This window comes from Trachinotus anak, unplaced genomic scaffold (genome assembly GCF_046630095.1).
Source record: "Trachinotus anak isolate AG129_WGS33_773 ecotype Australia unplaced genomic scaffold, CSIRO_AGI_Tana_v1 ptg000012l, whole genome shotgun sequence".
NCBI classification, from domain to species: Eukaryota; Metazoa; Chordata; class Actinopteri; order Carangiformes; family Carangidae; genus Trachinotus; species Trachinotus anak.
This window is the reverse complement of record NW_027273863.1, coordinates 265,901-280,498: the sequence shown is the minus strand read 5'-3', so window position 1 is coordinate 280,498 and position 14,598 is coordinate 265,901. Positions and strand designations below refer to the sequence as shown.

General features: G+C 39.2%; 1 protein-coding gene across 1 annotated transcript; it reads left to right on the top strand.

Annotated features, from left to right (window-relative positions):
* The first annotated feature begins 813 nt into the window (after nucleotides 1–813).
* On the top strand, nucleotides 814–13,556 carry LOC139629366 (myosin-7-like). The gene is made up of 39 exons (XM_071491931.1): nucleotides 814–1,002; nucleotides 1,228–1,275; nucleotides 1,803–2,011; nucleotides 2,118–2,261; nucleotides 2,372–2,528; nucleotides 2,620–2,647; nucleotides 2,730–2,841; nucleotides 3,000–3,092; nucleotides 3,176–3,239; nucleotides 3,322–3,420; nucleotides 3,533–3,636; nucleotides 3,734–3,872; nucleotides 3,990–4,108; nucleotides 4,196–4,345; nucleotides 4,452–4,622; nucleotides 4,711–5,020; nucleotides 5,534–5,610; nucleotides 5,800–6,005; nucleotides 6,184–6,307; nucleotides 6,579–6,715; nucleotides 7,228–7,483; nucleotides 7,579–7,821; nucleotides 7,977–8,153; nucleotides 8,263–8,408; nucleotides 8,497–8,587; nucleotides 8,704–9,093; nucleotides 9,232–9,358; nucleotides 9,444–9,562; nucleotides 9,648–9,844; nucleotides 9,921–10,104; nucleotides 10,185–10,350; nucleotides 10,435–10,559; nucleotides 10,661–10,969; nucleotides 11,060–11,263; nucleotides 11,353–11,649; nucleotides 11,763–11,867; nucleotides 11,972–12,067; nucleotides 12,270–12,404; nucleotides 12,893–13,556. The coding sequence occupies exons 3-39, from the start codon at nucleotides 1,811–1,813 to the stop codon at nucleotides 12,911–12,913; spliced, it is 5,823 nt and encodes a 1,940-aa protein (XP_071348032.1). The 5' UTR covers nucleotides 814–1,002; nucleotides 1,228–1,275; nucleotides 1,803–1,810; the 3' UTR covers nucleotides 12,914–13,556.
* Nucleotides 13,557–14,598: the final 1,042 nt, after the last annotated feature.

The following is a 14,598-nucleotide window of genomic DNA, read 5'->3' as shown; positions in this document are numbered from 1 at the left end:
CCGAGGGATAATTTAAAGTCCTTGAACTTAGTTCTCACTTGACAACAGCTGCAATACTTTATTGTGTCAGCAGCGGCTCTAGAAATGCATCCCCCTCCTCACATGACTGACCTCTGCTGAACTTTATCTTTTTGATTAAGAATCTTAGCATGAAAAGTCGAGCACTCTTCTGCAAACACAATGTTTGAAGAACAATGTAGTCTGCTTAAGTCAGTAATTTAGCTTGCCTGTCACCCTTCTGTTAGGGATTTAGAACAGAGACACAGAGTCGACTGGTGCCGTTGCAGTGGGAGGAAAATTTTTTTTTGTGGAACTTATCCCCTGCCATGTTTCAAAATATCCAGTTTTGCAGTTGTGATTATCAGCTGTTTTCAGATGCTCAGTAACTACAGCAGATTATACACCTAGGATCATTTTACCAAAATAACAATATACAGAGTGGCCATAATAGGTCATTTTCCAATCAGTTCAATCCACTCATCATTTGCAAATAAAGTAATGATCTAATTTATACCACACAACGGTGGTTAAAAAAGATACATTACATTTTAGTTGAAGATTTAAATGTGAAATACCCAAATAAATATTCATTTTGCAAAAAGGAAACCAAACAAATAAATTTAATATTTAATCTATGAAATTGTACTGAACAGATCTAACTGAATGAAGCCATTTGCTAATAAAAAAATATATATACAATGACCTGTTGTTATTTCTATGAATAAAACAGGAGTCATCTGATATCAAGCCTGTTTCTGATTCCCACCTCTTGCCCTCCCCTTTCTTTGCAACATGTATTGTCCTCGCCTTGTTTGTCACAAGGTGAAAGCAACAAATAGCAGCGGTACATCCTGCCCAATTAGGAGAACGCTTTTTAATGTGCAACCTTTCTCCAAAAATTCATCCCATATTTGGTGGATAAACAACCTTTATTAAGAGAGGGAGGGCTGCTGTCAGCGACGGGGCTGATCACTGCAGTTGATTAAAGGTTGAAAGTCAAAGGTAAGCAAAACATTTATGTGTGGGATAACAGTGTGACCCATTTCATTTATTTAACTTGTTTATGACAAGTATCTTGACATTTGCTGACTTAGCTATGAAACATTTTGGTCTAAAGGTTTAGTAATATACTTCACAGGCATCATGTTCTTTGCCAGTGGTAACAGATGGTGTTGCTGTGGTTGTAGTAATGGAATAATGCTTTGCTTTGTTGTCTGGTTTGAACAGTAAGACCCTGACCGACACTGATCTCCTTTGTAGTCCAACCCACCCAAGGTGATTGCCATTTTTGATTCTAGTTGAAATGTCTTTAATTTTTTACACTTCTTTACCTACAGCTCCCCAACTTCAGTCAGGACTTTAATTTTGTTTGTGTTCATGTACAGGAATTTAGTTGTTGATACATGATTAAGAGGGCAATGTTTTTTTTATTTGCATACTTAAGGGAGAGTTCACACAAATTTTGAATAAACTTTGGTTAACCACATTATTTTGTTTAAGATTTCTTTGATCTGTACCTCAGTAATCTCTAAATTCACTATATGTGGATGAATAATGCACATCTTTACATTTTATTTTTGGATTTATTCAAGCCCTTTATGGCACCTCCTATACAAAATAAATAAATAAATAAAATAAAAAATAAAAAAATCACTACCTACCTCATCAGTATTGTACATGTGGTATACTGATGGCTGATGTAATGCATGAAAAGTTGTAACACAAATCCTGTAATGCATTTGTGTATGGTTCTGCTTTATGTTAATGATAATAACATCTCAATATGTGCATATTGTTAACAGGTTAAAAAATGGGGGATGCTGCCATGAAAGAGTTTGGGATTGCTGCTTCTTTTCTGAGGAAGTCAGATAAGGAGCGTTTGGAAGCCCAGACTCGTCCATTTGACATGAAGAAGGAGTGCTTCGTTCCTGACCCTGAGGTTGAGTACGTCAAAGCTACCATCAGCAGTCGAGATGGTGACAAAGTCACCGCTGAGACTGAATTCGGAAAGGTAGATGAAATTTGGGATTTTAAGAGTGTTAATGAATATGTGTCAAGAGACAGGCAGGTTAGGCTTTGATCACTGTGACTGTAAAATGTATTATTTTCTTTCGTAGACTGTGACAGTGAAGGAGTCTGATATCCACCCTCAAAATCCGCCAAAGTTTGACAAAATTGAAGACATGGCAATGTTCACCTTTCTCCATGAGCCTGCTGTGCTGTTCAACCTCAAAGAGCGTTACGCAGCCTGGATGATTTATGTAGGAAAACCTTCAGTGTTAAATAATATGTTAATAAGCAGTATCTTTATGACTGAGGAGCACATAATTTTAAGTTCTGATTATCTGCCACTCTTTTCTTACTATGGCAGACCTACTCTGGGCTTTTCTGTGTGACTGTCAACCCCTACAAGTGGCTGCCAGTCTACAACCAAGAGGTGGTTGTCGCCTATAGAGGAAAGAAGAGGAGTGAAGCTCCTCCTCATATTTTCTCCATCTCTGACAATGCCTACCAGTACATGCTGTCCGGTACATAACCCGCTTTATCCTTGCCTTGTTTGAATATTCAGTTGTGACAAGAAGTTCTAATGAATATTTTGATAATTTCTCTTAATGACAGACAGAGAAAATCAGTCAATCCTTATCACGTAAGTCACACACTAAACAGAATGTCTTCAGTAGTTGAAAGTCATGGGTCTTGGCCTAAAACCTTTTGTCTCTTCTACTCAGTGGAGAATCCGGTGCTGGAAAGACTGTCAACACCAAACGTGTCATTCAGTACTTTGCCAGCATTGCAGCTGTCCCCAGTGCTGGGAAGAAAGATCCAGCCGCTGAGAAGAAGGTCTGTACTATAGTCATACAGTATATCTGTGACCATTTCACCATCAAAGTATCAGTTGCGAAGCCTCATCACACTTTCATTAAAAATTTATTAAACCTGAAACAAATTTTGTAATTTTACATAAAATGAACCTGAGGTTGTGTCTTTGACAAAATCAGGGAACCCTGGAGGATCAGATCATCCAGGCTAACCCTGCTCTGGAGGCCTTTGGTAATGCCAAAACCATCAGGAATGATAACTCCTCAAGATTTGTGAGTGTCTGCGGGATTGCAAATAGTAATCTGTAAACTGAAATGGATCAACTTCACTAAATGAGTGGGTCTCTGTCTCTTAGGGCAAATTTATCCGCATTCATTTTGACAATCGAGGAAAGCTAGCCTCTGCTGATATTGAAACTTGTAAGTAAAATCATTAATACCAAAGGTAGATTAACCTTTCAACTTTTCAGTGATCCACAATAACATCAGATTTTTCTAACAGACCTTCTGGAAAAGTCTCGTGTGACCTACCAGCTCAAAGCTGAGAGGGACTACCACATTTTCTACCAGATTTTGTCTCAGCAAAAGCCTGAACTACTGGGTATATATCTGAGATGTAGGGAGTAAATCTCAAGAACAATTAGCAATAAGAATTACTAATGTATTTGAGTTTGTTAAGAGACTTTATAACCTTTTTTTTATTCCTTCCTTAGAAATGTTGCTCATCACGAACAACCCCTATGACTACGCCTTCATCTCCCAAGGAGAGACAACTGTAGCCTCTATCAATGATTCTGAAGAGCTGATGGCCACTGATGTCAGTTGAATCATCAAATCTCAGTCAAATCCACATTCATAAATTAGATTTTACAATGCCGGAAAAGCACTTTTTGATTATGTAATATCTTATTCAGGAAGCCTTTGATGTGCTGGGATTCACTCAAGAAGAAAAAAACAGCATGTACAAGCTGACTGGTGCCGTCATGCATCATGGCAACATGAAGTTCAAGCAGAAGCAGCGAGAGGAGCAGGCAGAGGCTGATGGCACTGAAGGTAAGAGATGGATGTTAAAAACAAACTGCAGTCAACTGTGTTAAAGATATCAGTGACAAAACAATGATGAAGACCATGGAAGGCAGTGATGACCTTGATACCACAATTTCTCCACAGATGCTGACAAAGTTGCATATCTGATGGGCCTGAATTCTGCTGACCTCATCAAAGGCCTCTGTCACCCAAGAGTCAAAGTGGGAAATGAGTGGGTCACCAAGGGACAAAATGTTGCCCAGGTGAGATAGCATGAACTTTTGGTCCAATTCCAAAATGATGCCCAGAAAGGTTTACCACAGTGTTTTTGATGTACATTTCATTGTTAGGTGAACTATGCTATTGGCGCACTGTCAAAGTCAGTGTATGAGAAGATGTTTCTGTGGATGGTGGTGAGGATCAACCAATCTCTGGACACCAAGCAGCCTCGTCAGTACTTCATTGGTGTGCTGGACATTGCTGGATTTGAGATCTTTGAAGTGAGCTTGCAAAGGATATACATCTATACGAAGTAGTCTTTGGTTTAATGAAAACAAGTTTTTAAAGCTTTCAAGTTTGGTGATACTGTGGATTATTTCATTACAGTTCAACACCTTTGAGCAACTGTGCATCAACTTCACCAATGAAAAACTGCAACAGTTTTTCAACCACCACATGTTTGTGCTGGAGCAGGAAGAGTACAAGAAAGAGGGCATTGAATGGACCTTCATAGATTTTGGTATGGATTTGCAGGCCTGTATTGACCTGATTGAAAAGGTGAGATACCAGGCTATGAGACAGACATGAATAAAAGTAAATTAAAATATGGCCTGTTTTCTAAACCACTTATATTTCATCTCCTCAGCCCATGGGTATCATGTCCATCCTTGAAGAGGAGTGCATGTTCCCCAAAGCCTCTGATACCACCTTTAAAGCTAAGCTCTATGACAACCATCTGGGGAAATCCAGTAACTTCCAGAAGCCCAGAATTGTCAAAGGAAAACCAGAGGCTCATTTTGCCCTGATGCACTATGCTGGAACTGTTGACTATAATATCAACAACTGGCTGGTGAAGAACAAGGATCCTCTGAATGAGACCGTTGTTGCTCTGTACCAGAAGTCTAACCTCAAGCTGCTTGCAACCCTCTTTGCAAATTATGCTGGGGCTGACTCAGGTTTGTATTTTAAAAGGAACTAGAATTTTCCTCAATGCAGAGGCTTTTAAAGACCCCATATTGTATAAAGTGGGATTTCCATGTCTTTCTCTAAGTATAAAGTAAGTCTAGGTGATATGTTAACACTGTGAACGTATTAAAGTACTCAGTCCACAGAGAAACGCACACAGGTGGTATTCAAAAATTGTGCCTTAATACGAGCCATCTGGACTTCTGTAACTTTGTGATGTCACATTGCACTGAGCTGGCTTTTGGTACTTAAAACTATGAACATATCTTCTCATGGATATCAAAACTGCAAACAACACACATCATGGGAGTGTTATGCGTAAACGTGTAAAAGGGGACCTTTAATATAAATGCAAAATTTTACATGCAGCCCCCCTGTTTGCTGCTATTACTGTTTTGTTCCACTGCGTTACTACTGTATGTCATTACTGTTTAAAACAATATAAACATGTATCTTCAATATACTTTTTCTTTTAAAGGTCTAATGATAAATATTTTATTTAGTTCAGGAATCTGGTGGGAAGGGGAAAGGTAGCAAGAAGAAAGGTTCCTCTTTCCAAACTGTGTCAGCCTTACATAGGGTAAGATCATTTCTACTTTTACTTACACTTGTTTCATATTTGTGATACATTGGTTAATTGAACTTCCTCATGAGTTTCCTCAAAGGCTCCTTCACTACATGATATTATATTGTTTTAATTTGTAATGGTACCGTTAATGACAAAGGCGATAAAATTGGCAATCAATTTTGTTCTCTCCTGCCCTTGCAGGAGAACCTGAACAAGCTGATGACCAACTTGAGGTCCACTCACCCTCACTTTGTACGTTGCATCATCCCCAATGAGACCAAGACTCCTGGGGCCATGGAAAATCCTCTGGTGATGCACCAGCTGCGCTGTAACGGTGTGCTGGAGGGCATCAGGATCTGCAGAAAGGGCTTCCCCAACAGGATCCTCTACGGAGATTTCAAACAGAGGTGTCTGTCAGATGTACAAATAGGTGACAAATTAAACGGGAAAAAAACAACATCATGAAACAGGGCACAGACACAGATCTCCAGACGTTAATACAATTAGGAGTGTCCAACAATTTTGTTTTGTTTTGACTCTTTGCATGAAATAAAACTAAAATGATCTTTTATCTACATCATAAAGGTACCGTATTTTGAATCCAAGTGCTATCCCTGAGGGACAGTTCATTGATAACAAGAAGGCTGCAGAGAAGCTTTTGGGCTCCTTGGATATAGACCACAGCCAGTACAAACTGGGGCATACCAAGGTAAGTGTTGGTAAAATAAATGCTGGCATATACAGCATAAAACATATATGTGTATATATATATATATATATATATATATTGCCCCTGTGTGATAAGGAACTGTTTTATTTTTTTTTTGTTTTTTTGTTAACTGTAATATACAGGAACATGGTGTATATCACTTTGTTCAAACACTCATGCGCATGAGAACACATGAGTCATAATCCTCAAAACACACACATGGGTTATATTGTGCTTATAACTACTGATCTCATCTGTTTCTAAAAATCAGGTGTTCTTCAAAGCTGGACTGCTTGGTCTGCTGGAGGAAATGCGAGATGACCGTTTAGCTCTAATCATCACCAGGATCCAGGCAAGATCCCGAGGTGTTCTGGCAAGAATTGAATTCCAGAAGATTGTAGAACGCAGGTAACTGCAGTCTCAAAGTATACAGAATATCATATTACAGCCATATGCATGAGGAGGATAAGAGAAATTAAAAAGACAAAGCGACAATTTAAATTATGCCTTCTTCATTAATATTTTATTAGTTATTCTGAGCCATTAATTATTCCTAGAATGTTTCCAGCTGTGTTCACAAATAAAGATGACCTTTCATATTCCCAAATATAAGACCAACAATATAGATTCACTTGCATAAATAATAAGTACAGTACATGCAGAAATATATAATATAAAATATATATATAATATAAAAATTGTGTTCAGGAAATAATCACAAAATTTATGGCTGTGTAGCAAATGACTTCCCATGTATTATTTAGTGCACTACATTTATTGTTCACCATTTTATATGAGATGCAAACATACCTACGTGCATTCTACAGCTGTCAGTGATGACACAAAATGATGATGACTAGTACTTGAATGAATGAACAAGAAGGTGAATTTGGACTCAGTCACTGAATCAATGTCCACAGGGATGCTCTACTGGTGATCCAATGGAATGTCCGTGCTTTCATGGGGGTCAAGAATTGGCCCTGGATGAAGCTGTTCTTTAAGATTAAACCTCTGTTGAGATCTGCTGAGGCAGAAAAGGAGATGGCCAACATGAAGGAAGAATTCCTGAAGCTGAAAGAGGCTTATGCAAAGTCTGAAGCTCGTAGGAAGGAACTAGAAGAGAAAATGGTTTCACTTCTCCAAGAGAAGAATGACCTGCAGCTCCAAGTTCAAACTGTAAGTTTAAAATCCATCCATCCAGCATTACAAATGATGATAAAATCAGACTGAGTGTTGCAAAGTGTAATGCTGTGTCTTTTCAACGATAACAGGAGCAAGATAATCTGTGTGATGCTGAAGAGAGATGCGAGGGGCTGATCAAGAGCAAGATCCAACTGGAGGCAAAAATCAAAGAGCTGACAGAGAGACTGGAGGATGAGGAGGAGATGAACGCTGAACTGACTGCTAAGAAGAGGAAGCTGGAGGATGAGTGTTCTGAGTTAAAGAAGGACATTGATGACTTAGAGTTAACTCTGGCCAAAGTTGAGAAAGAGAAGCATGCCACAGAGAATAAGGTACTACAAACTTTCTTTACATGTAGTGTTTGTAAGACTGGGCTGATTGTTCTTCATCCAAACCGGCAGATTTTCCACCCACACTATTACTTTTGTTGTATATAAACTGACAAAACAGTGATATTTTATTAAAAGTCAAACTTTCCTTGCAACAGGTAAAGAACCTGACTGAGGAGATGGCTGCACAGGATGAAATCATTGCCAAGCTGACCAAGGAAAAGAAAGCCTTACAGGAAGCTCATCAGCAAACACTGGATGACCTGCAGAGTGAGGAAGACAAAGTCAACACTCTGACCAAGGCCAAGGCCAAGCTGGAGCAGCAAGTGGATGATGTAAGACTAAATGGGACTGTGTTCGCATGTTTTAAAAGCAATAAAATGAAATTAAAAAGATAATTGTGAATAAATTAAACTGATATGCAATACTGATCACCCAATGAAGCTTGAAGGATCTCTTGAGCAAGAGAAGAAAATTCGCATGGATCTTGAGAGAGCAAAGCGTAAGCTTGAGGGAGACCTAAAGTTGGCTCAAGAGAGTATCATGGACCTGGAAAACGATAAGCAGCAACTTGAAGAGAGGCTGAAAAAGTAAAATGAGAGCTGCACTTTCAAGAACACAAATAGATTTTAATATAATCATGTCAGCTGCTACATTTAACTTTTTTCTTATCCACAGGAAAGATTTTGAAATCAGCCAACTCAATAGCAAAATAGAAGATGAACAGGCAATGAGTGCCCAGCTCCAGAAAAAACTGAAGGAGTTGCAGGTAATATCTTAAACAGGATAAAGTAAAGAATAAGGTACTGCGTGAATATAAGAGTTTAAGACCACAATTCTGAGCAATAAAATTTCAGTTAAGGATTTGCTTTGATTTTGGTCCAGGCCCGCATTGAAGAGCTGGAGGAAGAGCTTGAGGCAGAGAGAGCTGCCCGAGCCAAGGTGGAGAAGCAGAGAGCAGACTTGTCCAGAGAGCTGGAGGAGATCAGTGAGAGGCTGGAGGAGGCTGGAGGAGCAACAGCTGCCCAGATTGAGATGAACAAGAAGAGGGAGGCCGAGTTCCAGAAACTCCGCAGAGACCTTGAAGAGGCCACTCTGCAGCATGAAGCCACCGCTGCCACACTCAGGAAGAAACAAGCTGACAGTGTTGCTGACCTGGGGGAGCAGATTGACAACCTGCAGAGAGTCAAGCAGAAACTGGAGAAGGAGAAGAGTGAGCTCAGACTGGAACTGGATGATGTGGTCTCCAATATGGAACATATTGTGAAGGCTAAGGTAAATTACTTTGGGTATTTTATATTATTGTACTCATTCTTGCTGAAAACTTTCATTACTTTGTAAGTTTTAGGTTTTAACCCTATATAAACCCTCTCAAGTAGTTTATGTGCCATTTTTAATGCTTTTTGTTTTCAGAATAATCTGGACAAAATGTGTAGGTCTCTGGAGGACCAGATGAATGAATACAAAACAAAGTCAGAGGAGGGACAGCGTACCATCAATGACTTTACCATGCAGAAAGCAAAGCTTCAAACTGAGAATGGTATTGCATAATGCATTTGATTTGAATGGTATGGTGTTTTTGGGGATATCATGAAGTACTCATTTTATTGCTTAATCATAATTAGGTGAACTTGCAAGGCAACTTGAGGAAAAAGATTCCCTGGTGTCTCAACTCACCAGGGGAAAACAGTCCTACACTCAGCAAATTGACGACCTTAAAAGACAACTGGAGGAGGAAGTCAAGGTAGAAAAAACATAACAGCAAGACCTCATTTAGTACAGATTAAATATTGCTAGATGAGAAGCATTAAAATATGCTTTTATTTCAGGCCAAGAACGCATTAGCCCATGCAGTGCAGTCTTCTCGTCATGACTGTGACCTGCTCAGGGAGCAGTTTGAGGAGGAGCAGGAGGCCAAAGCTGAACTGCAGCGCGGGATGTCAAAGGCCAACTCTGAGGTGGCTCAGTGGAGAACTAAGTATGAAACCGATGCCATCCAGAGGACTGAGGAACTGGAGGAGGCCAAGTGAGTAAAACATATATTCAGTCAAATGACCGGCAAAGTTCAAAATTATTCCTGAATAAATTCTATTGTAATCCAGGAAAAAGCTGGCTCAGCGTCTGCAGGATGCTGAGGAGGCTGTTGAAGCAGTGAATGCTAAATGTTCCTCTCTGGAGAAGACCAAACACAGACTGCAGAATGAGATTGAAGATCTCATGGTGGATGTGGAGAGGTCTAACGCTGCTGCTGCTGCTCTGGACAAGAAACAAAGAAACTTTGATAAGGTAGAATTTCAATTACACACAGCCTTTTTGCTACTTTTCAATGAAGAATGAGAGTATAGTGACATATAAGCATATTTCAGGTCTTGGCAGAATGGAAACAGAAGTACGAGGAGTCTCAAACAGAGCTGGAGGGCTCTCAGAAGGAAGCCAGGTCTCTGAGCACTGAGCTCTTCAAACTGAAGAACTCCTATGAAGAATCTCTTGAACATCTGGAGACAATGAAGAGAGAGAACAAGAATCTGCAGGGTAAGGGTAACACCAGCTTACACCTCTATTGCAGAATTTGTTCTAATAAGTAAACCACTTGTGATCTTACATTTTGTTTCTCAGAGGAAATATCTGACCTCACTGAACAAATTGGTGAGAGTGGAAAGAGTATTCACGAGCTTGAGAAGATTCGAAAACAGCTAGAGCAAGAGAAGTCGGAGATACAAACAGCTCTGGAGGAAGCTGAGGTATATTTAATATTCTAATGGTGGACCTTATGATGTTTTTATGTATTTGGTAATAACTAGTCAAACAGCATATTTCAATGTAATTTTTTATTTCATGGTAGGCCTCACTGGAGCATGAGGAAGGGAAGATTCTTAGAGTCCAGCTTGAGTTCAATCAAGTGAAGGCTGACATTGAGCGTAAGCTGGCTGAGAAAGATGAAGAGATGGAGCAAGCGAAGAGAAACCAGCAGCGAATTGTGGACACTCTTCAGAGCTCTCTTGAGGCCGAGACTCGCAGCAGGAATGAGGCCCTCCGTTTGAAAAAGAAGATGGAGGGAGACCTCAATGAGATGGAGATCCAGCTTAGCCAGGCCAATAGGCAGGCAGCTGAGGCCCAGAAACAACTTAAATCTGTTCATGCACATCTAAAGGTATGAATGCACTTGAATCAATACACCTATGATCCTATTGCTTTTACAATCGTTACTTAAAATGAGGTCCCTTGGGTTTTCATCTTAAAGGATGCTCAGCTCCAGCTTGATGACGCTCTGAGAGCCAGTGAGGACATGAAGGAAAACATTGCCATAGTTGAGAGACGCAACAACCTGCTTCAGGCTGAACTGGAGGAACTGAGGGGTGCTCTGGAGCAAACTGAGAGAAGTCGCAAACTTGCAGAACAAGAGCTGCTGGATGTTAGTGAGAGGGTGCAGCTACTGCACTCACAGGTAAGATGCAGTACTTGCACCTGGTGCAGTTCTTTTCTCTTACTGCCAATTTGCTGAGGAAGGCTATTATTGAATTTTACATCAACCAGAACACCAGCCTGTTAAACCAAAAGAAGAAGCTGGAGGGTGATACATCCCAGCTTCAAACTGAAGTGGAGGAAGCGGTGCAGGAGTGCAGAAATGCTGAAGAGAAGGCCAAGAAGGCCATCACTGATGCTGCCATGATGGCAGAGGAGCTGAAGAAAGAGCAGGACACCAGCGCTCACCTGGAGCGTATGAAGAAGAACATGGAGCAAACCATTAAAGACCTGCAGCACCGTCTGGATGAAGCTGAGCAGATCGCCATGAAGGGAGGCAAGAAGCAGGTGCAGAAGCTCGAGGCCAGGGTGAGTATAAGTTCTGTGGTACCTGGCGTCATTTAAATATGTAAAATAAATATATCGGCTTTTTGTAATGTACAGGGGTCTTGGCTGACTTTTGCTGTGATTACATCCTGCAGGTCAGGGAACTTGAACATGAGGTGGAAAGTGAACAGAAAAAGGCCAGTGATGCTGTAAAGGGAGTTAGAAAGTATGAAAGACGTATAAAGGAGCTTACTTATCAGGTAACAATCAATCTATACCAAAGCATGTTTATGATATGAAAAATTATATATATGAACAAGATATACATACATTTTTTATCTTATGTTGATCTTGTACTTTTTAGACTGAAGAAGACCGTAAAAATCTAGCACGTCTTCAAGATTTGGTGGACAAGTTGCAGCTAAAGGTCAAGTCCTATAAGAGGACTGCAGAGGAGGCTGTAAGTACTGTGAATTTCAGATGCCAAACTTACATCTGACCATCGAAACGAAGCACCATCTGGGTAGACTTCATACATAACACACGTGTTGTTTCTGTTCTATAGGAGGAACAGGCCAAAAGTTATATTACCAAGCTTTAACATTAGATTGATGAGTTTAATTTAACTAATTTAATTATTTAATTTCATTTAACTTCAACAGGAGGAACAGGCTAATGCTCATCTTGGCAAGTTCCGCAAGCTGCAGCATGAGCTGGACGAGGCTGAAGAGCGAGCTGACATTGCTGAGTCTCAGGTCAACAAGCTGCGTGCCAAGAGCCGTGATGTGGGCTCCAAGGTATACACATACTGTACATACGTTCAGAAATGTGCTAGGCTTGCATTTCAGAATCCTCTTAGCAGCCATGTTGGCAGATCTGCAGAAGAATTCCAGCTTTACTGCCTTATGTAATCAAAAATGCAACATAACCATTAACTTTCAAACAAAATTGACAACACAACAAAGAAATCATGGCAGACTTCTTCAGAGAGGAAATCATGATACTTCCCTGTACAGAGGGAAATGCTTCCCAACTGCATCTTGTTCATATATTGTGCAACAATGAGGTGCTGGTCCTCCACTGGCTGATCAGTGGTTCTCTAACAGAGTAATAGCTATTGTTACTACATTGATTGAACACCCATTTGAAGGGCCAAAAGATAAATACTACAACAAAATTTGTATCCATTGTGTCATAACAGATTACACAAAGGCTGAAATAATACTACAGATCAAATCAAAACACAGCTCACCATTTATCTTGTATTTCCTTTCTTTTATTTCAGAAAGGACTTGACGAAGAGTGAAGTTCCCTCAGAAATGATTGTCTCTGAGGCACCTGCTACTTGTGGTGTCTCCCTAAGCATGTTGTTTTTGTTGGGTAGAAGAAAACTGCATTTACATTGGAAAGTTTCTCTTTTCATCTACAAAAACTGCAGTGGTTGATATTTATCGGGAACTAAACGTGACTTATTTCTGAAACGAATGAAATAAATAAATTCCTCTTTAATTTAAATTGAGATATAAAATAAATGGTTACACAATTTGATTGATAAACAAAGAACAAATAAATGAAATGCAGAATGAAAAAAAGTATTGTTTTTCCAAATGTATCTTGTTATGTTATTGAAGAATTGTATGTTAAGAAATGTATTTTCCATCAGCAAAATATTTAACATTGACTGGTCATTTTCTTATCATCTGAGTGAATCCAATCAATTCAATAATTCTCATGTTACATGTCTGTCTTCAATGTTATATATACAAGAAACAAAAAAGTCTACTGAAGGAAATTGAATTCTGGTTAGAAAAACTGTAAAAGGGGGTAAACTATATTTATTTGTATTTATTTCCAAATAAGTCAGGTTTAATGTGTGTGTGACAGACTGATTACTGAGTCAACTGCTGTTGCTTTTAAAATAAACTGTCTACCTGAAGAAAATATAATAACCTGTTCACACCTTTTTTAAGCTTTCTAAATCCTGCTTTGTGGCTGCAAACTATTTGTCTCTTAGGGGAGAACATAAATGATTCCATTTTCACTTACTTCACCTCATTATCATTAGCTGAGAATGTCTGATAAATGTTTCCACCTCACTCACATGATCAGCAGAGGGCGCTCACACATCATACTTCAGTGTGATTAGGAAGGAATGATGACAAGTTAAAGAATAAACTGATCTAAACCCAAGTGAACTACTGTATGAGATTTTGGACAAACATGTTAGACAGTGCTCTCCACCACCATCATCAAAACACCAAATGAGGGAATATCTGTTGGAAGAATGGTGTCCATCCCCCTAGCAGATCTCAAAGACTTGGAGAATCAATGCCAAGGAGTACTGAAGCTGTTCTGGCATCATGTGGTGGCTCAACACCTGACTAAGACACGTGTTTTTTTTCCTTTAATTTATCAACTGTCTGTACTGGCAAAGAAGTGTCAAAGCCAACAATGAACCCTTACCTGATGACAACACCTATCATGTTACTTTAATCTTGAAAACACTACATAGCTTATGCATAATTACATACCAATTCAAAATGAATACAAATTAATTGATTTTGGTGAACTGAAAAATTTTTTGGTTTGATTGTAAAAACATAAAGACACTGAAAGAGAATTAAGAAGCCTCACAAATGAAAATGTGATGAGACTACAGATTGTTATTACCTTCATCCTTCACTGAAAGTAAAGTACAACAAATTGTGGTGGTACACAACTGAGAAAATATTTACATTGTCAATAATAAACTTGGTGACATCAGCCCACCAACCAAGAAACTGCAATAATAGTTTGACAAAATTGAAAAAATTACTTTTAGTATTCTCTAGTACTAATTTCTAGCAAATTGCATTTTGATCTTGCAGTAGATCTTAAGTAGCCAAAGTGAAATGTTTGGGATTATAGAGGAAGATCTGGTATCCAGAATGAGTTATATGAATGTTTGCAGAAGTAGTGGACATTGTGAGCCTTCAGAGGTTTGTACAGAAA